Genomic DNA, 26,655 nt, shown 5'->3' with positions numbered 1-26,655 from the left:
GCCAAGGTATTTTTCATTTGTCACTCTTCTTTGTGAATTTTTGAAGCCTCAGAATCAAAACCTGCTTGCTTTCCAGCCCCTTTACACCAAGCACCAAACAACAAGTTAGCAATCATTCAGGTTCTGAGGTGTTTCTTAAGCGACGTTGAAGTACACGTCATAAATGAAAATGTTAAAAAACAAAATCAAGAGTAAACCTTGCTGGAATCTGTACCTTCCTAAGCAGGTAAAGACCACTGAGTCCTGCCTCAGCAGGATGCACTCACCTGGGTCACCATCCCTGTCCCCAGCCGCAAACGTGACAAAGCCTCTCTGTTCGAACCTTCCCCTCTTTGTTACTTAATTCTTTTCTCTCGATTCAGCTAGAAGCTTCTGCACATGGACACAAAAGGAATCCAAGGAAAAGGATTACAAAGTGATTGAGACATGGTGTGAGGCCAAAAAATAAATGTCTGAAGTCCTAAGTAAAAGACAGCAAGAGAAGGGAAGACAGATAGTATCATAAGGCAGGAAATATAAAGAATGAAGAGGAAATAAAACATAAACCTCTACCACTTACATCAGCCTTGTCCGCCACTTAATGCCTGCAGTCAAGACCTCAAGAGCCAGGCTCTGTACAGGGGAGAATTGGACAGAGCTGTCCAGGGGGAGACTGACAGAGACAGGGGAAAGGTTGGTATCTGCAACTCAGGCGACATGCAGCCAGCCATGGCCAGGGCATTTTAAATCCTAATGCCTGGAAGACTGAGACTCAGCTTTCCTGCAAAGACAAAATATCCTGAAGAAGTAAAAGCAGTTCCTCTCCCTCTCAGAGAAAATTCTGAGTGAAAAATATACACTTCCCTCAAGGCTTTTCAAGTGAGCTCCTTGGTTCCTCCTAAAGCAGATCCATTGTGCTGGAGGGGCTGCCTGCAAACTGCTGCAAATGCAGAGGTGATGTTTACTGCTCCATTCCCACTTTATAGGCTGCATTCCCTTACTTACATCAGGACACGGTTGGTAGTGTTACTGCAGCTGAATTAGCACTTCATGAGCAAGCAAAAGCAAACAGTTCCCACTGGGTTAGGAGGCAGCACCCCTCCACATCAAGCTGTGTCTTGACATACTTCATAGCTACAGATAAATCCAAACGATCATGAAGTCTGCACAGTTCTCTTCAATACAGATTTCCAAGTCTGGAGAGTAAATCTCTGCCAACACAGGATGCAGCCAGCAGTACCCTCCAAAGCAAAGAATGGAAAGGGGAAGCACCAGCAAAACAAGTATTGCCCTCAGCAAGGGAACTAGGAGGTGTACTTCAGAAATGAGTGGTCTTTAAGCACTTCAGGAGCTGCACGCTTCAGGGCTTCTGATCTGGGGTATCTGCACACACACGCTTCACAGGTACTTTATATGGCACTGAACTGCTCACGGCAAGACATCACATGTACTGTCTAAAGAAGGAATGCACCTGCACAGCCTCAGCTACCAGAAAAAGCAGGTAGCAAAAAAAGACCAAAGCCAGGACACACACTTTTCATATTCATGAAGGGCCATGGGCGTGCAGCGTCACACAAAGGCTGTAGGAGCAGAGTGCAGACATCCTTAGAGTGACAGTCAGACACCTGCAGGCTCTGGGGGCACGTGACATTTATTGACAATTAACTGATCCAAAGCAGGAGCAAAGTCCGGGGATGCCCAGCATCCTCCTTGCTTGGTGCCATTGTCTAGGAAGCAGCAGACACTGGCAGTTATCTGAGCCACGGCCCTATGCACACATGGTGGTGAGATGACAGAGCTGAATGAACAGATACAACACAGAAATAGTGATAGCAACTGAAACGAAACGGAAGCAGAGAACACAAGAAGGGAGCCAGCATGCTGAAGGGATGTTAGAGGCATCCACAAGCTCGAAGGTGCTAGAACTTCAGCCAGAAACACTCCCCACATTTTCACAGCAGTAAAAGAAACCACAAAGGGATCGCTTTGCCCTTAAAGCTGCCTGCAAGCCTCCATTCCTCTCTAACCAGTGTAGATACCCTTCTCTATCCATAGGGGCTTTTAGGGAGGGCTGGGATATTTTTGCTGCTTGGCCTACAAAAACATCTCTAAAGCAGAAAAACATTACTAACATAACCAAAATTGTAACAAGTTTATTAGCTGATGAACTTTAGGCTGTGTAGTTACTAAGGTGTGGTATTTCCCACTAAGGAAAGAAATGTGACACTGAGAGCTTCCTGTTACACTGCTCTGGAACAGCAGAAGTTTTCCACCACTTTTTTGTGTAATTTTCATTAGTTCTGCATTGGAGGGGGCAGCTTGCAGGAAGCAGAGCAGTGCCTTCAGGGATGGCAGATTCACCACTCAGTGCTTGCAAAGGCTGCAGAAGGGCAGACAGACTGAGGCAGACTTTGTGATTTTGTCGGGTATTGACACTCCAGGACACTGCACCACACTTGTTTGTGCTCACAGCAAAAGCAGAGACCTCCTCCACAGAATTAGCAGCAAATGTGTTGCTTTTCCCTCCAGGAAGAGCGCAAAGGGACCCAGGACAGAACACAGCCGTGTGGAACACAAGAGCTGAGCGCTTAGAGAGTCCCAGCCTTGCACCTCTGGTTGATGCCAGGCTGCACGCTCCCGCAGCGAGTGATGGGCACATTTGCGTACCACATTTCTTTTACCTGGATTTAAGGTTCTAAAAGTAAAAATCTCCTCAGTGACATTTTCACTGAGTTCCCACATGGATCAGTACACAAAATATGTACAATATACGTAAGAAACTATGTGAAGATGCAGATCTTAAAGTAGAAGCGTCAGCTGTTAAGTGTTGTTCCTCAAACAGAGCAGTGTTCTGAAGCACATATTTCAACTTCACAAGCCTCATAGTGCTGACAGTTTAAGGCAGAGGACAATCAACACAATTTTGTTATAGAAATACATTTCTGAAATAGAATTAAGTACTTCTAAGATTCTTCATATCTGCACAATATTAACCTTGAAATATAACCTTCCCCCCAATTACACTTCTACTTTACACATACAATTCTATGTACTTAACATTACTTTTAGACCCTCAAAAAATAAATAATGAAAACACTAAAATCTGTACCCTTAGATGCAAACAATCCTGGCAGTGTAATGACTACAGTACAGAGCCTTGCAAAGGTGGAATGCACCTAAAATGCACCAGAAACAAGATCTCTTCCAGAACTACACATGCCTTGATGAAACAAGCTCTGATCACAAAAGCCTTTGGCAAAAATCTGTGAGCAATATTTATTTTATGTAACTATGACTCTTCTTGCCAGGCACTTGGCCACGGACCCTGCCTGCTATTAATGCCCGGAGGGAGTTTGACTCTTCCACCTCTGGAATGCACAGTATGAAAACAACTGAAGAGAGACAGAGAAAAATCACTGACATTTAATTCTTCATGTAAAGCCAGAGTCCTTGTCCTTGTCCTCTTTAAGGCACTCCCAAACAGAACATAGTAAAAGATCCGGGGCAAAATGTAGCCCACATAAGGAAAAGCATCTTAGACACTTGGATGTAAACTTCACTGCTCCCTGCAGGCACCTGTTTGCCTTTGCATCCAGAAGGGTCCTGTGCAGACATCCACCTTTGTTTTACAAGTTCAGCTAATAAGTTTGGGCAACCTGAATTCCTACAGCAATAGACAGGGCACTTATAGAGCAGCAGCAACTTCCTTGTTAGCTTCTCCATAAAGCACTTGAGTTTGGATTGTGCCACGGGGGACCTGAAGCAGAGCTTTTGTGAGAGCATGGGGGAGCCCAGCCAACTTCCCAGCTGCGGTAGCAGAGCCATATGCTGTCCCTCCACACCGAGTCACTCCTGGATGAGCAAGGTCACGCTTCTTCCAGGTAAGGGACTTGTGTTTAATTGCACTGGAAGACCCAAAAAGGCATCAATTTACATTTGAGGATTGTACAATCCACGCAGTGTCAGCTGTGAGAATGGCACTGCTCTATTTCAGTTCTTAACAGAAAAGAGCAAGCAGAGCAGCATCCTCTAAAAATAACCCCTCCTGATTTACACACCTGTGCCTAGGCTGCAGTCACAAGGAAAGTCTGCAGCAGATTTGACTTCCAAAGACAGTCCCAAGCATGCAGCACTTCCACTGCAGCCAGTGGAGCTGGGAGGCCTTGGTGTCCCTCAGAGCACAGCACAAGTGGTGTAATCATAATAGTGCCTGAAAACAGAGGAGAGAAGGGGAAAAGGAAGGTGGGGAGAAAGCAAACAATTCTTCCACCTTCACAATGTCACTGATGAAGAGAGTGTAACACATGAGAAAACAGGAAGACATACTGCTGCAGCTATATTGCAGGGGCTCAGTGCACCCTGCTGACACTGGACACTGCTCACCTCTCACTAAAAGCTGCAGCAGATGAGACACTTGGTATTACTCTGAGGAGTCCACACAAAAAAAACTTTGGCTTCAAAAGGTGCTTCAAGGTGCATATGACCATCAAAACATTCCTCAAGGGAGCAAAGAAGTGAGCAAATTCTATGAAGAGGAAGCTACTTAATTTCTAGGTATCTGTAATTAAAACTACCTTTTAATGAATTTCTAATGTCTAAAGAGACAATGCCACTTCTAGTTTACTACTAACAGTTACAACAGCTGGTGCTTGCCCAGGTTCCAATAGGTGCTGTAAGACTCCTTGAAAAGCAAAGAAACACTAATTTCCTGAAGGCAGTGAATGAATACATGGAAGAAATACCAGAGATGGAGGTGTGTCCACACTGCAGTGACACCTTCTTCTTCTCCTAGCCCCCAGTGCCACACACACTGGCCTATTCCTGCTCTGCTGGAGCACCAGGAATAACAGCAAAGAACTTGTTCCATTCAGCCTGGTTCTGGACTCCCTGGGGGATGAAAGCACAGCATCTTGAGGAGAGGAAGCTGACAGTACAGACACTCCACCTGCCAGCAAAGTGCACGGTGGTATAAACATCCAACTTACAAAACTTACAGGGCCAACCAAAACCTTTTATTAGCAAACAAGTAAAGATTCGTCATCACTGGTGTTGATTTCAGAGAGGGGAGTAGAGGACTCTAACACTGGCACTTCCACAGAATGGCAACAAGCTGCATGAAAGCCCAAGGGCTCCTCCCGGAATGAGTTTGGGCAGTGCAAGGTCTGTCCATCCACTGGGATGTGAACATGCATGGGGCTGCCTGGATAAGCAGACTCCCACTTCTTTGAGGGTAATCCACATGGCTCTTCACTCAGCAAATGACCTCTGCTGAAACTGCTGTCCTCTGGGACAGTCCTCCTGGCTGCTGACCCTCCATGGATTGTTTCTGTAACACTTTCAGACAGAGGATCTCTGAAAGCCTTTCCTGAATCCACTTTACTGCTCTGCCTCGGCTCACTGTCAGCAGTGTCAGCCCCCGGAGGTTTCTCAGCACGCCCCACCTCGGGCTCTGCTGCTGTGCAAGGATTTGCTAAGACATCTGAAGGCGACGGCTCTGTGATTTCAGTCTCTGGCTGCACACTGCTACATCCAGCTTCTTGTAGGCCCCCGGCCTGGCCCTGGCCGTGGCTGTTTGCGTCTGAACCAGGTCCTTCAGAGGAAGGCGCAGGACTCCGAACAGTCCCTTCGGACGGGTTGATGATGCCATCGCCCAGCATGGTCTGCGAAGCGCGGGCAGGAGTCAGGAGCGGGATCTGCCCTCTCACCCGAGGCCTGTGGAAAAGTCTGTTCCAGAGCCTGCCCAAGCGCCGCCGCGAGGAGCTGCGCCGTGACGAGTGCCGCCTCATCTGTCTCCGCACGGCCGTGCGAATGTTCTGCAGCACCGATGCCTGCAACACAGGTGCGACAAGCCATGACTGCACGCAGTCGCGGGGAGGCTCTCCAGCTCTCTTCTCTGCCTTGCCAGAACTCTCAGGCTTGCTCCCTGCACTGTCTCGTTGACATGTGTTTCAGTGCACTGTTCAAAGCTCTGCCTGTACCCAAATGTTCTCCCTTAGCATTTCCTGTACGAGTTGCCTGAGAAAATACTCCACTCATGGGATCACACCAGCACTAAAGAACCAGACTGCAGACCACTGAGCCCTCTGTCACCAGCAACAGCAGAGCCTCCTGCAAAACTGGTGACATGAGCAGAGAAGAAAGGCCAAAGCAAATCACTTCTCCGCTCCACTAGCAAACCACAAGAGCTTTATTACACCAAGAACTGTGTCACAGTTGGATGGTTTTGACAGGGCACAGGAGAGTTTTGACATCTCGATGAAACAGAAGAAAGACTTCCCAGTAATGCATTGGTCAATGAAAAATAATGCCCTGGTTTCTCCAAAACAGTGCCAGAGGCCTTAGTTCCCTTATAATTTCAGACACACTTCATTTCAGCTGGAAATGCCTTCAACTGTTTACTTTCTGACCTTTGTCTCCGTTTATTCTATCTTGAGGTAAAGCAGCATGCACTCATCTCACTGCTGTTCCCAGAAAACTAACCTAACATCTTCAAAGCTACCCACAACACCAGGATGTGGCACCGTGGTTCCTCTCACACGTATTTTTCTATGGAGAATACTGTCACAGCTACTGAAAAATCCAGGCCCAGCCTGAGTCTACCTAATTTACAGTACTCTGTCTGCTGGGTTCATTAGCACTCCTGTCTCCATACCTGTGATGCATTGTACGCAGGGAAGTCTTCAACTGGAGGGATCAGTCCTTGTGCAATCAGCTGCCCATAGGAAGGAGGCGCTTCCCGACGCACAAATTCTGCCTCAAGTCGTGTCATCTGGGTCTCAAATGCTCTGCAAAAAGAAACAGAGGGAAAACAAGGACAGAAGTAAGTCAGTTTCTCATACCTCCATCAGTGCACGAAAGCACTGTGAAGGCTTCACACACACCCCTCAAACACAAACCTTCAGCTAGACTGACGCTAAAACCAAGGGAGCAGGAGGACAGGGTAGTAGCACCACTGAGTGGCTGGGCTCTGTGGCAGCAGAAGTGTTTGTGCCAGTACCAGCGGTAACATGCTAGCGAGGGCTGGAGGGTTATTTTTGGGAAACACAGCAGTTAGAACTGGCAACAATCGCCCACGTAGGGCAGCTTGCAGCTGCAGAGAGCCTTGGCTGTTCTGCCAGAACAGAGGCGCTGAGGCTCCCAGCACAGCACCACGGCTGGTTTCAGCTCCTTAGTCATGCAGATTTGATCAGAAGAGCACAAAGCACACAACGCTGCAAACACCAGCGGCGTCAGCAGCACGGCACAGAGCTGCTGAGCACGATGACAGAGGGGCTACGGAATGTCCCTGACAGCCCCCATCTACAGACACAGAAACACACACACAGAGTCCACACAGCAAGGCACCCAGGACCAGAGCTCACAGTGGCAGCAGCCAAGGGTAAAATGTCCTGCTCAGAAGGGGCCTTGCCACTGCAGGCCATTGCTGCCAGCTAAGCTGAGCGTGCAGTGCTTGGGCAGGGGAAAAGAGTCATTCTCTTTGGATTCAGCACAGACTCCACTCTAACAGTTCAGCACTCAGCTCTGGCACTGCAAGCAGTTCGTTGGAGGCGGCAGCAGGGGGAGAAGAAATTGCTCGGAACAGTTTTAAGTTCAACACAAGTTCTGCCAGGCTGCACACTACATGTGCATACCTCACAGACTACAGAAGCAACAACATTGCCCTCAGCACTTGCAAAAACCTCTAAGCCTAGCGCAGTGGCTGCTATGTAACTGTCAGCAGTGCCTTGAGCAGATTTCACTGTTGCAAACTCTCCAGTTAACAGCAGACCTCTTTTCCTTTGAACAAAAGGAGAAAAATGCCCCAGCTATTGAAACACCATAAAGGAAAGATGCTTGCCTGTACTCCCTGGTCCTGAGAGAATACAGTTTAAATGCACAGCCCAGGGCTATCACCAGCAGGAGGCCACAGACAAGGCTCCCGATCAGGGCTGCAGTGATGACCTTCCTGGGGACGATCACCAGGCAGTTCTGTTCATCACTTCCATCCTGGCAGTCTTCTTGGCCGTCGCAACGCCAAGTCTCAAAGATGCACAGATTTGTGCCACAGTGGAAGTTTCCTGGCTGGCAAGTGAAGCAGTTTTTTTCATCTGAGCCATCTGGGCAGTTCTTTTGGTTATTACAGCGGTCGAGTATTGAATAACAGAGCCCACTGTTGCCTTCACACGGGTACTCGTTCTTCTGGCAGGTGGGACAGTTCTCCTCATCCTTGCCATTGGGACAGTGCCACCAGCCATCACAATGCTGCTTATCTGTGAAACACTCCTCATCGCTTCCACAAGGGTGCTCCCATGGAAGGCAGTAGCCCTTCACCTGATAGGTTGCATTGAAGCCATGGCCAGTGCTCTTGGAGCGGGCATGGTAGGAGACGGTGAGCTGGCCCTTTGAAGACTCCACGCTCACTGAATGCCTGTTGTTGTGGTATGAAAAGGTTTGCATCAGTTTGTCACCTCTCTCCTCGATGCCATCGTACACCTTGACATAGTCATTGTAGCCTAACTGCAAATCAAGCTGCAGCAGAACGTGTCGATTATCCTGCGTGTCCACGTACCATGTGCAGCGAAGGTCTGACCTGCTATGATCAGCACGGAATAAGTCTGGGGAAGCAAAAGAGCCATAAAAATTACCCAGCCTCTTGCCACAGGAGAGATCGGGACAGTTGTCTTCATCTGAACCATCACTGCAGTCCTTAACTGAATTACACCTCAGCTCATTCACCAAGCACTTGGTGGAGTGGGCTGCACTGCACTGGAACATTCCTGATGGACAGATGCTGGACAAAGGCTCTGTGGGAAGGACAGTGCAGTTCCTCTCATCTGAGTTATCGCCACACTCATCCATGGAGTTACACTTCCAAGTACTGGGAATACACTTTCCATTTGCACAACGGAATTCATCTGACTGGCATTCAGCCTGACCCAGCTTTCCTGTGAAAGACAGCACAAAGGAAGAAGTCAGCATAAACACTTTTGGAACCACAAGCTGTCCCTTTTAATGTCTGCTACCCTGCGCGTCACAAGTCAGTCAGGACAGTACACTTCAAGAATACTGATAAAAAGCTGAGTGAAAACACCATCAGTGTTACCCTGCTAACACCTCCCAGCCACATCAAGAGTGGCCCAGGACTACAGACAACAGAAGTCCCACCAGCAGAGAGAACAGAAGTGGAGCTAACAACGCTGTGAGGTTTTACCTCTAATGTAAGAAAGGCGAAATCCCCGCGCCTGGCCTGAGCTTGATGGGTCCGAGTGAAAAAATATCCAAACGTGGTCCCTGGCAGAGATGAATGATGGAGGTATGGAAGAGCCACACACTTTGTACTCCTCTCTCTTGGAAGAGGGGCCAATCATCAGCCAGTCTACTGCACACTTCTGAGAGTCTTCCAAATCAAAGTTCTTAAAACTGTCAGTAACAAAAGAAAAGGCAGGTTACAAAAAGGATGTACGGCAAGAACAGAGCCACGGAGAAAACCCAGACCAACAGCTGACACCTGCACCAAGCAGTGCTGACAGATCCAGTTCAGCAACAAAGAAACACCTCAGTATCCCAGTACACGTCAACAGAGCAGTCAAATTCCTGCAGCTTGGAGAAGCACCCGACTCACAGGCACAAACAGCATGCCAGGCAGCTCCCAGAGCTGAAAGGCCGGTTCTCTTTCACTCAGTCCTTAAACAAAACTGCTCCCTAAAATATAGCTGTGAGTGAAAGCACAATGCCAGAATACATTATACAGAGGGCAGATCAATTTCAGCAGTTTTTTTCCAGCCTTAAATACTATGAAACTATGAGAGGAGATCCTGCTGTCTTGGACAAAGCACAGGGAGCACCAAAAAGAGAACAGTATGAGACATAAAGATCAACTTTGAGATATGGATGGGCAGAGGGAGGGAGAGGAGAGGACTGCAAGGAGTGGAAGTGTAATCTATAGTCTAACACTATTATTTGTAATTCAAAGACTAAAATAGTCCCTTTTCTGGGAACACAAACAGAGCAAAAAACAACCTGTAACCTTGTACAGTCAAACCCAAACAAAGAGCAACTAATTTTCCCACATCAGTTGTGAAGCTGAAGTGGATTCAGAGCAGAATCCCAGCTTCCCCACTAAGAAATCCAAGTTTTAGCCACAAAACTGACTGAGTACAAGGGTGATGAGGCAGAACAGACTTGCAGGAGTCTCATCTTTTAGAGCCTCCTTGAAAGCACCATGCCTTTCAGAGGTGCACAAGCTACCCAAACAAATGCCTTAGTATGGGAAAGAGGGCAATGCAGAGCATTCCTAAAGATGAACTCTCGTTGAAAAACAGTTAGCATCTGAATCACAGGTGCCTGGAGTTCCAAACACAGCTTCCCTAAAATACAGATGGTCTCATTCTGATAGAAAGTTTCATATCTAATAGATACAATAGCATTTTAAAAAGGGCTTTCATCCAGAGCCTGCACTTAGAGGCAACACTCCTCAGCACTGGCATCACAGTGCACAGTGACAAAAGCAAGAAGAATCTGGCCTTCCTAAAAGGCTTCTTGTCCCCTCCATGGCCAGGACACACAACTCTAGTTCAGAGGGCAGGGAGTCGCCGTCCCTGGGGCAGTTCAAGGCAAGGTTGGACGTGGCACTTGGTGCCATGGTCTAGCCTTGAGCTCTGTGGTAAAGGCTTGGACTTGATGATCTGTGAGGTCTTTTCCAACCCTGATGATACTGTGATACTTAGGTAGAAAACTGCAGGAGTCGAAAGCTGGCATTTTGAGCACTTACAAGTGCAATGTTAACAAAGTCCAGAACCCAGCACTAACACACACAGCTCCCCTTAAAGTGCTCTGTCCCTTAGCTTGTCCTCACCACATCTGTGGTCCCCAACACAACACAGCAACAGAGGAGACTGGTGCAAAAGACCAAAAGTATCAGAACAAATCTGGCAGTTTGTGTTTCTTCTGAAAGACGCTATTCAGAAGCACAGACTGAGCTATCCTGCTTTTGGAATGCCTCTTCTGCAGCTCATTCCTTTTAAAATCCCCTGATTTTATAGGTAAGTACAAGAACAGGCTGTCAAACACTGGAAGCATTCAAGCTCCGAGGATCACAACTGCCAAACGCAGTAGGACATCTGGCTTTACAGAATCCTGGAAAGATAGGTAAAATCATGATTCTTCTTTCAGTGAAATGATACTGAGGCAAGGTTGCCTCCAGCACTGAGCAGACTCCAGGATCAGCCATGGATCAGATCCTGCCTACAATGATATTTTCCTATTAACTGCCAAGTCTTTTTATGTTGCTGCAAAGACTGTCATTGAACCAGCTTGTCATAAATACTCGTTCACACTCTGAAATAGGAAACAATGTGCTACCTGCAAAAGTAATGCCGAGCAGAGCTAAGCTCTGTGCCATCTGCGCTCAAAGAGGCAGCAGCAACTAGAGAAAAAGAAGCACTTTACAAATAGAGCAGGGAATTCTCTGCAGCTCTCTTAGTCATTCACACGAGCAACTATAGCTTCAAGCATGGCATGATCAGGAGAACAAAAACCAGTCGGAGGCCCCACAGATGTAAAATCTGAATAAAAGTAATTGGCAAATAAATGTTTTTTCATGGCAAATTTGGCCCTCTAAACTCATTGCAAATGAAGAACAAATATTATGGGCAGATCAGTAAAGCACAGTTCCAAAATAAAACACACCAACCAATTAAGCAAGAAAAGTTACTTCTATTTGCCAGCCTCTCACAGCAAGTGCAGACTGTGAACAACTGATGACTTAATTGGCTCATTAAAAACTTCTGCTTAACCGCCGAAGCACAAGGACCTGGAAGTCAGAAGAGCTCCGTTCTACTCCCGGCTCCCAGGCACCACCTAACCGTGCAAGCTCAAGCAAGAGACAGAGCTGTGGTTTCAAAAGCAGAGCACATGCAAATGAAGGCAGTGAGAGGCTGCTACGAGTTTTTCCCAATTAATGTCAAGCTCTGGAATGCTGTGTTTGGTAAATAGGGCAGGCAGCAGGCCCTTCAACTCTTCACACAGAAGAATTACAGATCAGCAAGCCCTGACACCAGCAGGCCTTAGCTTTTCTCAGAAGCTCAGCTGGTATCTGCACATTCAGATTTTCAAAGCCAGTGACACGAATGACTGAAGTGAAAGCCTGTGAAGGTGATGCCTCACCTTGTCTCAACTGAGAAGAGACAGCTCAAGTGCATCACAGTACTCATCTTGAATTCTGAACACGGAGAACATTTGAATCTGCCCTCTAATTAACCACAACTCATTTACACTGTGCCCACCTCAGGTTAATTACTGCCACCAGGTAACAGTGGCTGGTGAACAGAAATGGTTTGATCTGTTTCTCAGATGTAAGAAAATGGTGATGGGTAAAGCCTGAAAAGGATGGCATAAAGGCAGGTGCTGCACATGGCACCTTTATCTGATCCTACAGGATTTGTATGCAGCCTCTGTGAAAACTGGCATAGAAAGAGAGAAAATGGGAAGAAAAATCAAGTAATTTGTCCAGCAATAACCAACAGACTGAGTACCTGAATCTAAAGTGACACAGCAAATTCTTGGGAAGCAGTGGCTACACACTCATCCCCAGGTCTCAGCAGGACCTTTCCAGCACACACACAGGCTTAGAAGTACTGGAAGATGCACAATTAGCAGAGAGGAACAATCTCAAAGAACATGTGCTTCCTTATCTTGTAAAGTCATCCTCAAGGATTTCTAACAAGTAAGCTGTAAGGCAAAACAATAATCATGGAAATGTGAGTGTGTGAAGAAGACCAACACACAAACATGAAAGGCTGGCATTAAGACAAAGGTTCTCAAGGGCAGGCCCATAGCAGCCAGCATTTAACATCCACCTGTAGATCTGGGCACTGATCTACTGAAAGCTGCTGAATTATCAAAAATGATCACTGACTGCAAGTGCTTGAGCAGTCGAAACTGCAATGCTACCCCTTAGTGACTCCTGCTGCATCTCCAGTGTGGTCCTTACAGAACATTGCTGCCTCGCTGCCAGCGAGGGTTCAGTGCACTCAGTGTAACACAATGCAGAGAAGGGGGAGTTTTTAAACCTTTCCAAATCCAGATGGCAGCACAGGAACTATTTGATTTTCCCAGGAAAATGTAAAAAGCTATTCTTTTGTGCTCTTTTCAGCACACTGTCAGGACAAGAAGCACAGGCAGCTGATAAAAGCTGTGTAAAATGCTTCTTTGCTAGTCCACCTATTCAGTGCTGGCCTAGGCTAACCAGCTGCTTCTTTTAGCTCCGTAGTACTGCCAGGGCTACATGCTTCTGAAGAGATCCTCCTGTGCTGTCTGTTTTGCATTTCATACCCCAGAGCGAGTCACTACAAGCACATTTATAGCCAGACACATAACACCAGACTGCTACTTCCCAGCATGTAAACACACAGCTCCCACTGTTTGCATGTGCACAGGAGGGCAGGATACGGTGGGGACAGAAAACAAACCCAATGAGAAGAAACCTTTCAAACCTTGCTGCTATGCACACATCTAGGCTCTTGGGCTGGTTTGAGGCTAATTGGAGCATTTTAATAAGAGAAATTAGATCACTGGAAAGTAACACTAAAGTCTATATCATTCATTGGATTGCTGAGAGGCATAAAAACGCAAAACATAACAATTTGTCCCCCTCTGGTCTGTGTCTGGATCTATTTGCTGCCTCTTCACTCTGCTGTAACCTCAGCTAACAGAGACGTCAGCTTTGCTGGTTGTTTTGTATGTCTGTCTGGGAAAGCAGAGGGAGAAAGAGAGGGTAGGAAGGGTGGCTTTGATCCTCTTCTGGGCAGTTTCTTTGTCTGGGAGGGAGTTTGTACTTCTGTGTTATTTCTAGTTTGTTTACAATTGTAAGTGCTTGTAAATGTACTGTGTCTATATGCTTGTCAGTTTTGCTTTGCTGTAATATAGTTTCATCTTACCTCATCTGAGTCGGCCTGGTAAATTCCAACAGCGGGCACAGGTAAAGGTCCTAACCCACATCAGCTCTCTACAAACATCACAATCAGTTTCCTCATCTCATTTTCCTTTATCTCCTTAACCTCACTTGCATCCATACCCGCAGAAGAGAATCCTAACTGGGACTTCTGTGATGTTTCATCACACAAATAGCAGTCCCATTCTCCAGAGCCAAGTCTTGTGTCTCATTTGTATGCTTCCTCAGAGTTGCCAACAACTTCTGCTTTGAAACAAATTCCCCAAGTCCAATACAATTTAATGGGGCTTAAAAGCATGTTTCTATTTATGGGTCTGAAATGCTGGCAGGTATTTGCCTCCTCACTTCTGATGAGCGGTTCCTATTTTGAACTACGCATGGTGGAGCCCTCCTATTATTCCATCTGTGGCAGATTTGTTTTTAATTGCTGAGCATCTGCAGTCAACGAGGTTTGCAGTCCTTTCAAGCAGCTGAGCAAAGAATGAGCAGATGGTGTCAGATACAACAGTGCTAAAAACCTAACAAAAACCCCTTTCCGAGGCTTGCTTTCTTTTTCCTTTTTTGAATAACAAACTCTTGGTTTGAAAAGTGTCACTATTAGCTCAGAGAAATGCAGCACATCCACAGTATGCTGACATTAGAGCCTAAACATTCTTAACAAACCATTTGTAATAAACTCCAGTCCTTGCTGAACAGCATTTTTACAGAATGCCCAGAAATTGTGCCAGCCACACTGTTCTTCAATGCTGCTAAACAGAGCATGTGTCTTTTGGTTAACAAGTAGTAACAAGCAATTACTACCTTCAGCTGTCAAACTCAGCACCATTTCAAGATAGTTCAGAAAACATCATTTTTGCTCTAAGGATTTTACATACCCCACCAAGGCTGCCCCAGGTTTTCTAGCCTTCACCTGTTCTTACTTATGAGCGAGGAAGAGAAGAGGGACTATTTACTGCGAGCAAATACATCACTGTTCTCCATCTCCTAACCTACCGAATCTCACTACTAGCGATTTGCACATACAACAGCTGCAGTGGAGCATTCACAAAACGGGAAGTGCCCCCCCTGGAGCCATGCTCCAGTGTAACCAACCTCAGCAGCTGAGACAGCCTCATACTGCTGCATCAGATAAGAACTCACATTTTGTTTCGTTTCAGCACATCGTGCCTGTATCTCCACAGAACATCAGACCATACCTAATTGTTATCATGTCTCCACGATCTCCTTTAATGTACCAGCTGCAGTTTACAGCTGGAGGGTAGTTGAAGGGCCAAGAAGGGCTGTAGATAACTCCCCGTCTCTCCGTGTGCTCTTCCAGCTCTCCACTGCAAGCAGCTGTTAATAAGGGGGGGAAAAGATACGACTGTTAATGTTTTACCTAATCAACAATTCACATTAGCTACAGAGCTTTCATCAATTTCTGGGGATTACAGACAAATGAGTCAACAGCTTCATCCTCTTACTGCTTTCTGCTCTGCCTCAGTGTTTAATTAAGACAGCAGCTCTATGTGTAGGTAAGCACAACCTGCATCTCAATGCAGGATCAATCAATAACCTCGTATGAATCTACCAAAGGCTCCAATCAATACTGCTGCATGGATCTGCCAAGATGCAAAACAGAAGTCCTTTTCACCAGCCTCCCAAAGCCTGGGTACATCACCCACGCCTGATGAGGAGCCACATTCAGTGCCAAGCATCCAAAGACTCATTCTGCTGCAGTATGCCCCTGACACATCTGCTCTCCTAGTCATGGGACAGGCTCAAAGAGTTTGCGATGGTTAACAAGAGAGTAAACTGCACTCCAACGTCAAATAGTTTCACCAAACACTACAAGGTACTCTAAATTTCTTCTGAACTGCCACAGACAGGAGAAATTTGTCAGATAGGGGAAGGAGCAAACAGGGCTCAATGAAGCTCAGTACTTTCAAAGCACTTTTAGATCTTCCTATGGAAAACAGCAGACCAATTAGGGGTACATCAAATACTTATCATTAGTGAATAAGTAATTCAAAAACGAAAGTAAAATGTTCCAAGGACAAGTAGGAAAGCTGCTCTGATGGGAAAACGTACTCTCAGCAGACTCCAAGAGGGGAAATTCTGTGTACTGCATGAGCTATTCTGAACATTCTCCAAAAATACTTCCTACACTATTTTTAAAACGGATCTGGAGCACGGCTTGTGGTCTGCAGCTGAATATTCCCATCTTTCACAGCAGCTTACTTTCTCTTACTCTTTAAAAAGTGGCAAGAGGGGGAAAAAAAAGTCACCATCCCTCAGGTTTCCCCGTGAACATATGAGTTCAAACACACTGCATTGTACATCACACACAGAAAGGCATCGCTTCCAGGTCACTGTCAGGACCAGGTTTATCTGCATTGGAGGGCTGGGGGAAAGCAGTGCCAGCAAGGCTGCTGGCTGCAGTCAAGTCAGGTGGCAGGGTACTCACAGAGCTGCTGGCTAGGGCCAGGCCGCAGCACTGCCCTCCCTGCAAATCTGTGCCTGGCACTATGCTGTTTGTTCACAGTAGGCACTTTTGAAGTGAGAGCCAGGAGTATAAAAAGCATAAGGTGAGTAACTTACCTGAGGCAAAACATTATTTTTACTCTCCAAGCAGGGCATTCCACTGAAACATATGCATCTGACATCTACTAGTTTCAAAGGCCACCAAAGCACCCAGAATGCATAAATCCATGGAAACATCTATTCTCCAGACAAGTATTTTCCAGCACCGCAGTTAGCAAAAACAACAGCATTTCTGTTACCGTGTTTCTAAAACCAGAGAGGCTCCACACTAGATGCTGGCAAAACACTGAGATGTAATCATGAATTACAGAAGCAAGGGCAAGATCCACAGGACCTTCCAACCCCAACTCTCCCTTGGGTTAGGTCTTCAAAAGTGCTCCTCCGCGAACTTGTCATTGCATCAACACATCATAACAGCATAAGAGGACTTGGGCCCAGCAACCACATAAAAGGAGACAGAAAGGCTGCCAGACTACTCAATGGGAAGGAAATAGCAAGCACAAAGCAGAAAGAGCAAAGACAACAGACAGCACTATCCAGAGGCTTCCAGTAACAGCTCTGCAAATACTTCTGATGCCCTTGTACCAAACAGAGCTCTGGATCAATGTCCTTTACTCACAATATATGCACTAGAGAAGAGAAAAGAGCCAGAATTACACACAGCTGAATCTGGTTCCCATTCTGAGAAGCCCCATTAACAGGCTGTTGCCTCCATGTGAGCACTCCTGCATTCAATCAGTGCAGTTCAGCAGAGCTTCTGCTCTCCCCAACACTCATTGCTCAGTTTCGGGAAGCACTCACAAAGATCAAAGAATCAGCCAGGTCGAAAGAGACCTCCAAGATCAGCCAGTCCAACCTAGCACCCAGCCCCATCCAGTCAACCAGACCATGGCACTAAGTGCCTCATTCATTCTTTTCTTGAACACCTCCAGGAATGGTGACTCCACCATCTCCCTGGGCAGCCCATTCCAATGCCAATCACTCTCTCTGCCAGGAGCTTCCTCCTAACATCCAGCCTAGACCTCCTCCGGCACAACACACAGTATACACACAGTATCACCAAGGTTGGAAGAGACCTCACAGATCATCAAGTCCAACTTGAGGCTGTGTCCCCTCATTCTATTGCTGGTTGTCTGGAAGAAGAGCCCAACCCCACCTGGCTACAGCCTCCCTTCAGGTAGTTGTAGACAGCAATGAGGTGTGCCCTGAGCCTCCTCTGCTGCAGGCTGCACACCCCCAGCTCCCTCAGCCTCTCCTCACAGGGCTGTGCTTCAGGCCCCTCACCAGCTTCGTCGCCCTCTTCTGGACACCTTCCAGCACCTCAACATCTCTCTTGAATTGAGGGGCCCAGAACTGAACACAGCACTCAAGGTGTGGCCTGACCAGTGTTGAGTACAGAGGAAGAATAACCTCCCTCGTCCTACTGGCCACACTACTCCTGATGCAGGCCAGGATGCCATTGGGTCTCTTGGCCAACTGGGCACACTGCTGCCTCATCTTCAGCCTACTATCCACCAGTACCCCCAGGTCCCTTTCTTCCTGGCTGCTTTCCAGCCACTCTGTCCCCTGAGCAACAGCTGGATAAGCATCCCCACCTTGCTGAAGTAAAACCGCGAGCCATTTTAGTTCTGCGGTCACGTATAGCTTCCTAATCTGTCAGCACTGGACCTGGTGTAACACACAGTTCAGGTTCCCAGCGAGAAATGCTTCTTCTTACTAACACTGCACATCTGCTGTGAACACAGGACTTGGGAAGAACAGACAAAAGAAAGAAATTTCCCATTTTAACATGGAAAAATGCTATGGACATAAGCAAGGGACAGTCTCCACTGACACTGTGTGCCACCTGGGACAGTTCCTGCAACCGTCATTGTTGCTCAATACTTCCCCGTGGCTTTACCTCTTTGACACACATGCATTTCAGACTTTCTCTACCCAAAATGGAAAGGACAACTTCTTTGGTCTTAAAAAGGCTCCTGATCTGAGTGGATCACCAATCTGCATCCACATTACCAAAACACAATCACACCATTTTAAGGATATACTGACAGTCTGCTAAAGCTGTTGGAGCAAAGCGGGGAGACAAATCCATCCACCCCCCAATATTACTGTTCTGTTTACACACAAATCACTGCATCGCTTTTCCAGCACTGGTCACTGCTGTGGTACTGGCAATAGATCTCCCTGCTAACCAGACACTAGCCTCTTCATTCCTGTACTGGCTGCTGTGTGGTAGACAAGGTGGAATATCTGAGTGCTGCTTCCAGCAGCTGTGCTCTCACCTACATGAATTCTTAAAGAAAAATCTACACTAAACAAAGCTTTCAGTGGTGGCAACAAATCAGAGAAACCAGACAAGGGTGCAGTTTCATACTGTTGGGGCTTCAGTGTCAGTTAAAGGGGCCCCAATTTCCTCCTCAGCCCCGGCCATGAAGCTGGCAGAATCACACAGGTGCCTAACGAGTGCACTGCTAAGTGGAGCCTTGGCATGACAGGGAGATTCCTTCAGGAAAATAAACAAAAGCCTTCTCAAATTGCCAAAACATCTAAAGGAAAGGGAAGTCTCTAAATAGAAAGGTACAGTCCTGGATGCTGAAGGCCTCATCATCAGCGACAACATGTGACAAGAGCAGTGACAACGTGTTTTCAACAATTGTTCTGTGACTTCTTTCTGTGCAAACCCAGAGGTGAAAACCCAATTTATAAGAAGCCTCAAACTGCTTAATTTTTCATGTTTAGAACACCAGTCCTTGGACTGGGGATCCAACCCACCAAAAAAATCTTACTGAAATGGTGCTTTAAAAAGAAAAGAAAAATTCTTAAGACCAACACTTTTGTACTCAATGAAAGATTCATTAAACAACTTGAAACAAATGCCAGAAGTGGTTTGAGTTCAGAGAGTTTCTGTCAAGCAGGTACAAATCTTAATTAGGCTCTTTCTGTAATAATCAAATTGATTTTTTCTACTGTAAACAGCAACAGATTCCACTTGCCAGTTAAATACATCACAAATACTTGCAAGGAAGTTTCCAGCACTTTACATGAATAAAATTACTCCTGTATGTGCAAAAGCAACTGTACATTGAGCTCCACCAGAGGATAGCGCTGGGGGCACTAAGCTATGTAAGAATAAATGTTCAGACAATCCCAGCAGAAAGTAAACCATACACTGCCACACTCCTCTGAGATGCCCCAAGGTCTGCCCTAGTCCTTGGGGACACATCCCAACCATGTGCTGTATCATAAAGAATGGTTTGCACCTGCCACAAGGAGCCCTTTCTCCAACCCAAAGGCTTGGCAAGATGCACTTCCCCAGCAGCTACCTCAGGATCAGCAGGAAGCTCTCCCCAAGTTCTCTAAGTGCTCCCTCAACGAGGGCTTGCACACATTGCTCAATGTAGATCTTCATGCCCATGGAGAGAAAAAGATTGAAAACTGCCCTTCACCAGCAGGCTGCTGCTTCTGCTGCTATCAGAACCAGCAGAGGCACAGCCAAGAGCTTGACTGGCTGTGCTGACAAAAGCTGAACCTGTGCATCGCTGGACCTAGAGGCTGAGCTGGCTCACCAGGGGCACAGGCAGCAGGGCTCAGGGGAGAGCTGTTACCTACCAGCACCAGCAGCAGCAGCTGCTCTGGATTAAGGCTCTTGTACAAACACAGCCAAAATGGTGGCTCAGTCCGAGTCCCTCAGAACTCATTACTGTTGCTACTAGTGTTCTGAAGAGAAACCACACAATACCTTCTCAGAGACCAACGCTGCAACAAGTTGCTTTGCTGGGACGAGTTTGGCACAGTAAACCATCCTCCCAACCTTTATCAGGGCTCCTAAGGAGCATCTCCTGCAAGACCACACCTGGCAGGTGCCTTACAACTGTACTACCCTAACCTGTAATCCTCCAGCACACAGGTAAGAAAAACTACACGTGGATCACACAACTGCATCGCCTTTCACCACCATTTTCCTCCTCCGTTACAGTGACGCTGATGGGAAACAAAGCAACTCAAAACTGTATCAAGACAAGACAACATGAAGGTTACAGTAGGCTCCTGAGGTTTTCAGCATAGTTGAAAGGGTAACAGACAAACGTTACAACCTTCTGTTTCTAACAAAAGCACAGCAGTGTGAATCAGCAGAGCTGCCTGGATGGAGCATTACGAACTTAAACCAAGGTGGGAGCACCAGGTCAGGCCAGCCACCACACAGTCACAAACCCTCATAACTACACAGCCAAGGGACAGCAAACTCCATCAAAAGCCAGAGAACTATCCAGACAGATTAGGACACAGATGACACTGGAATTCTTTTCAAAGAAAAAATACTGTGTTGAAAACAACATGTGTCCTGTGTGGTTCATCTCTGCTTCCCCTGAGCTAAACTCAAAAAGTCACCTCACCACAGAATTACCTTTTCCCAATCTCAACCCCCCATGCCAAATGGAACACTCAAGCTCACACGCTATTCAACACACTGCCTTACAATTACTTTCATGTTTCCCCATTTCATTTCCTCCTGTTTCCCTTATTTTTTGCTGTTTTAAGTTGCAACCTCTTGGGAGATAAAGTACACCCACCAATGTGACAGTGGAGGGACAGGCACAAGAGGACCCTGATGGCTGAGAAGACCCTGACTGCAGTGTTGCTCTCAGGTCAGTAAATAACAGTACTGCTGCAGAGAGAGAATTACACTGAGCACTTTGATTTCATAGAATTTACACTTTGACATTCCTGAGGCATTTTTAACATTCTTGTTTTAACTCCCCTGAGAATGGGCCACGGTCCCTGGCTTAACACTTCCAGGCACATTTCCTAAGCAGAGCTCTCCCCTGAAGGTACCAGCAGGTACTGTGACCTTAGCATCCAGCTTAGGATCTTTTCTTAGCACGGTGACACCGAGTGAGCCTATAACCCCAGGAAGATTTAAGCGTCCTAAACTTCCTCATATGTCATTGTTGCTCCCCCTCAAACAAGGGTCATGCTGTTTTGTTGAAAGACCTCGTCACATGGGGAAGAAACAGTAAAATCCCAGAACAAGAAATACAAATAAGAAAAGTACATCTTACCTAATGAGGTAACAGCACTTTCTATTTTCCCAGTCAGGAAGAAATTCACTGTGTAAAGACAGAAAAATAACATTGATACAGGTTCCAAGTGGCACAGGGTGACAGTCAGCAGTTAACCATTTCTAGGTGGTTGCTGGGGTGTTAATACAAACACATCACACTTTTCCAACAAGAATTCTGCTTATCTACACAGGCAAGTCATGTAATCAACGATTATCCTTGACTGCAGCTAGAACAAAAGTCAACACACAATGCTAGTTCGGTATCTGTCAAATACGCTGCCAAAAGAAACAGCTGCCAGTCTGTTCCGAATTCTCTCCAGCAGGGCTTTTTTAATTGGGGAAGACAGCAAAACAATCACACTACAACATTCACCATCACAGTTAGTCACTTCACCCGCTTAAAGCTAGAAAATAACCATTGAGATCGTCTTTAACTATGTCTGCTCTGACCAAAACAAAGTTCAGTCCTTTCAGGCGTATGTCACCTTGAAACCAAACTGCTAAAGCTGACCTGATTACCTTCCAACCAAAGATAACCACTGGCAAAAGGCAGCACAGGAGGTGCTGTTTGCCACTCACAAACGACTTACAAATTAAGTCTTGGATACTCTTCACTCTCCTCTCAAGAGTATACACAACTGGAGTGATCTGCTAAGAGCTGTGACTGCCAAAAAAATCTCTCCTGTGTCAGTGCTGCTCCAGAGGTCTGCATCAACAGGTAGTTCCACCTCCATACGTGCTTTAAGACACTTTTCCAACAGTTACAACATATTTCACTAACTGCTCTCATTACAGCAGTATTCTAGAATCTACAAAGAAAAACTATTAATAAAATGGCATCTGTTTAAAGGAATTAGAAATGTTTAAAAGCTTACCAAAATTTAATTTACTACACCCCAGCCCAAGCACTTGCTTTGGCTTTATTTTGCATGTGTTATGTCCTAAATCTTTTTACAGTCAATCTGCTGGCAAGTAAAAAACATCATGAGAAAATGAACAACAGCAGAAGAGAGGAAGAGAACTGTCCCTGTTCCCAACAGTCACTTGGGAAGCTTCTGACAACACTATTTATGTCTCAGAGAAGCAAGCACGAGTGCAGGCCCCCATTGGCTTAGACACTGCCCAAACACATCACAAAACAGTGATCCTTGCCCTGACCACCTTCTGACATAACTCCAAGCAGTACAAAGGCAAAATGCAACTAGCACGGAAGGAGCAGAAAAAGAGAAGTTAAAAGGATCCCCCAGCTTGGCAGTTTGGTCCCAGTCACAGCTTCCCATCAGTGCTGGGTCAGGGCTACTGCTGAACTGCAGCAGTCCAGGTGTCCAAATCAGTCTTTCCCTGCCCTCCACCTGGATGTGCACAAGTGGCCGAAGGAAGAGCTCCCACAGCTGAAGGCAGATGGCCATTTCAGCAGGCATAGGCTGCGTTACTGTGCACCTTAACTGCACTGACTTTACCAACATCATTAACGTGCCTTGTCCTGGTTTCCTTTGTTCTACAGCACCAGCTGGCTCCAGCAGGTCAGCAGGCACACCGAGCAGCAACAGACCACCCCGCGGCAGGCCGTAGCTGGGCTGCAGGGGCTCTTTCTCTGTGACAGCAGCATGTCCACGTGTGACAAACCTTGGACCGCAGCAAGAACAGCAACATGTTTTCTGACAGGGTACTGAAGTACTGCTATTCTTGTAACCATGGTAACGCAGTCATAAAGACAAGAAGAAATTAACCCATGATTAAGTCACAAATTTAGTTTCATGACAATGAAAACGTTGTGGTTTGTCCAAAGAAAGTACATGAATACACTCTGTGCCACCAGCAGCACCACAGCTGAACGAGCTTGAAGGTGCATTGTATGGAAATGCCCAGGTCTGTACTACCACGCTGCAATCTTTCTCCACATTTCCTACATGACGGCTGTAACAGAAGACAAGCTCCCAAACAGAGGCACCCTCATGGCTGCTGAGGGGCTTCCTATGCCCTTTAAATGGAAATAAACAGCATGAAGACAAGAGCTGCGATAGAGTGGAGTTAGCTGACTCAAAGTCACCTTACTGCCTTCTGAGGACTGTGAAGCACAGAGCCCTATCTGAGGCAGAGCTGCAGGCAGCTTTGTACACCAGACCTCGCAAATACCCACGAAAGACAACCCTCAAAACTGTTCATTTAGCTCTGCAAGTGCGAAACATCTCTTGGCTGCTCTTGCAAGCTCTTTGCTCTCGTTTTCAAACTCTTGTACACCAGCAAGTCAGCAGTCAAGAACAGTTCTTCGAAATGAAGTCTAACTTTCACATCAGGTACCTTCCCCAGCAACTGAATATGCTTACAGTTCCCAGCATCTGTTTTCCTCACTCAGTCTCACTCAGGACCATCAAACCAAACGACAACAATGCTGCAAACCAACATTTTTTGAAGCGCACACCTCCCAAATCCATCCAAGGCCCAGAAGAAAGGACAGCTATTCGCTGCTGCTTTCTTGTCTCTTATCAGAACAAAGTCTTGTCAAAATAAAGACAGGTATATTACAACATTTTCTAGGTGACATTTCTCTTAAGTGTTGTGGAAAGCCAGAATAAAACAAACGTGGTTCAGCTGGCTTCACCTCCATGTAAGAAACTCACTGTGCACTCATTTGGATTGCTAAGTAATTCCTAGGGTTAGCTTTTCAGCTAGAAAAGCAGTTATTTGGATCGAAACTTGCACCATGGCACCTCCAAACCAAGTGACAGCTACCAGACCTTCCCCCACAGTTAGGAGGAAATACCAGCTTCACTGTTTTGGTTTCTTCCTATCTGATAATTTTCTATGCCCTACAAGATTTATCAAGAATGAGAAACAAAATGGCCTCATGATAGAACAGTTGCAATAAACTCAATCACAGTCTTGGAGCAGCAGTTTACAGACAAGGTCAAAAAGAGCAACGGTCAGTGTCAGTGCACTGATACAGACACGAAATGCTGCACGCAGCCTAAGGAAATCAAAATGTAAAAGAAAAGAATGGCAAGAAGCAGGGATCAAAAACAAGACCAGAAGGAAAGGACAGGCAAGCAAGAAGTAAAATGTCAAATTAGCTAAAGCAGCAGCATTATATCCTTAAGGGTTCACTCAAGCAGAATACCTTACAAGCTTCCTACCTCTCACGTTTCTCAACTTCCACTACTGTCAATTGTGCAAGGAATAGAAATAACATTCCAGCTGAAAAGAAGAGCCAGACAATGAAATTCTAGGAATCACAGAAAGTAGAAGTCTGCTAACCTTTCAACCTGGCATCAACTCACAGCTAAGTACAAGAAGTGTTTTCACTTAAACTCTGGGGTTCATAAAATCTTTTTTATCTTAGTAGTCATTTTAATAATAGCCATTCTTTCTGCTAAACAACATAGCTTTACCAAAGAGATGACTGGGCCAGAACAAAATCCCCAAGAAATTCAGAGATGACAGAAATTTGTATCTTTAACTTTAAATAACCCAGGTAGCAGACACTGTCCTCATGCTGTGCAGACCTCTGACATCCCTCCAAGGCTCTGCACTAGCAGAAGGGATGATTCTTGCACTGCACTTCCGTTAAGAAAGGGACATCTGAAGCAGAGTAGCTTTTAATCTTCAACTTCCCACATTTCTCTAGGCAAGCAACATGCTAGAAAACAAACAAACCAACCCAAAACAACAACCAACAACAAACCAAGACGCTTTTACAAAACCAGAATTAACAGCCTGGCCACAGATACACATTTCTGACCATTTATGTAACGAATAGTAACTGTCATTTGGGATTGTAAAAATCCCACTTTATTAGCAAACAGCTGTGGTTTTAGCACGTTCTAGCTGGAGGAGTTTACCAAAGAGCTGTCAGGAGAGCTGGGGCAGCCCTGGCTCGGCGGCGGCAGGCAGGAGCGGGACAGACAGAGCTCCGCTCGCTAAGCCCCGGGTTCTACGTGCCCGTTAAACACGCGGGGCCTTCCGCACGCTCGCTGCGATCACAAGCGACAAAGCTTCTCCGAGCCAACAAGCCCTTCCCCGGCAGGCAAGGCTGACAGCCCGGCCCTAGTCGCGCCGCACCACGCTGCCATGGCCGAGCACCTGCTGCGAGCAGCGCGGTGAGCTCCAAGCAGGAGGGAGGAAGGAGAGCAAAACATGGCAGAGGCACGGAGGGGATAATGTTCTTCCACCCTGCCACTCAGAAGTGAGAGGCAGGCGAGAACCACGACCGAGCGCAGACAGGCGAGATGGCACCCGGGGCAGTTTCGTAACTGGCCCGGGAGCCTCTGCCTGCACGGCGTTTCAGCGGACCGCAAAGTCCGGCGAAGGCCCCCATGATGGTCAAACTTTCTGCCTAAAGCGTTACACGGCTTTAGAAACAAAGGCGAAACGCTGATTTCCTCTCGGCCTCTCCAACGCTTGGCACCGCGACCTACCAGGCCCCCCGCGGGACCCGCGGCCGCGTAGCCCACCCCCATCCTCCCCTCCTCGTCAGGAAGCCAGGGGCAAGAGGAGGACGCGCTGAGCCGCTTTGGTGCGGCGGCGTCTCGTCCCGCTATCTCCCTCTTCGCCCTCCTCCGGTAACTTCCCGTAGCGGACGAGGGGGCCCGGGAGCCCCGACGCAGGTGCCCGTGCTCCCCACCGCCGTGCCCGGACATGCCCCGCCAGGCGGGGAGCGGCCGGGCCAGCACTCACCCAGGCAGATGGCCGTTAGCGGCACCAGCGCGCCCTGCCGGAGCTCCACGGCCGCTGTCTTCTCCATGTCGGGTCGCCACCGCCTGCCCTTCAGCGCGGGGGAGAACCGCGGCAGCTCCGCTCCGGCCGAGCCGCTACGCCGAGCCGTAGGAGCCGGCGGCACGGGTGGCCCGCGATGCCCGCACCTGCGAGGGGGCCGGGAGCGGCGCGGGCTCCCGCCGCCGCAGTCCCATGGCCGGGCCGCGCTCCCCACTCCGGGGCAGGTGGAGGCGGACAGACCGCAGCAGCGGCGCTGCCGCCGCTCCGCCGCCGCCCCACGTGACAGGTCCGCCGTGCAGCCGCAGCGGCCGGGCCGGGGGACGCGGGCAGCGCCACCCGCTCCGCGCCCCGCCGCGCACACCTGAGCGCTCCGGCGGGCGGCGCAGAAGGAGCGCGGCCCCCGGCGGAAGGGAAGGCGAGGGCCGAGCCCGCCCGCGCACCGCCGAGC

The 26,655-nt window shown here is 47.4% G+C and overlaps 1 protein-coding gene across 2 annotated transcripts; it reads right to left on the bottom strand.

Annotated features, from left to right (window-relative positions):
• Window positions 1-4,969: 4,969 nt before the first annotated feature.
• On the bottom strand, window positions 4,970-26,655 carry LRP3 (LDL receptor related protein 3). Of its 2 annotated transcripts, XM_064159861.1 has the most exons (7): window positions 26,169-26,336; window positions 21,493-21,540; window positions 15,106-15,244; window positions 9,170-9,378; window positions 7,817-8,903; window positions 6,632-6,764; window positions 4,970-5,807 (listed from the first exon to the last, which is right to left on the bottom strand). In XM_064159861.1, the coding sequence occupies exons 1-7, from the start codon at window positions 26,233-26,235 to the stop codon at window positions 4,995-4,997; spliced, it is 2,496 nt and encodes an 831-aa protein (XP_064015931.1). In that variant the 5' UTR covers window positions 26,236-26,336; the 3' UTR covers window positions 4,970-4,994. The 2 variants fall into 2 exon arrangements, with proteins under 2 accessions (XP_064015931.1, XP_064015932.1); XM_064159862.1 differs by lacking the exon at window positions 21,493-21,540 and having other exon boundaries at window positions 26,169-26,655.

Source organism: Pogoniulus pusillus, chromosome 20, assembly GCF_015220805.1.
Source record: "Pogoniulus pusillus isolate bPogPus1 chromosome 20, bPogPus1.pri, whole genome shotgun sequence".
Taxonomy (NCBI): Eukaryota; Metazoa; Chordata; class Aves; order Piciformes; family Lybiidae; genus Pogoniulus; species Pogoniulus pusillus.
This window is presented reverse-complemented; position numbering and strand designations above follow the sequence as displayed.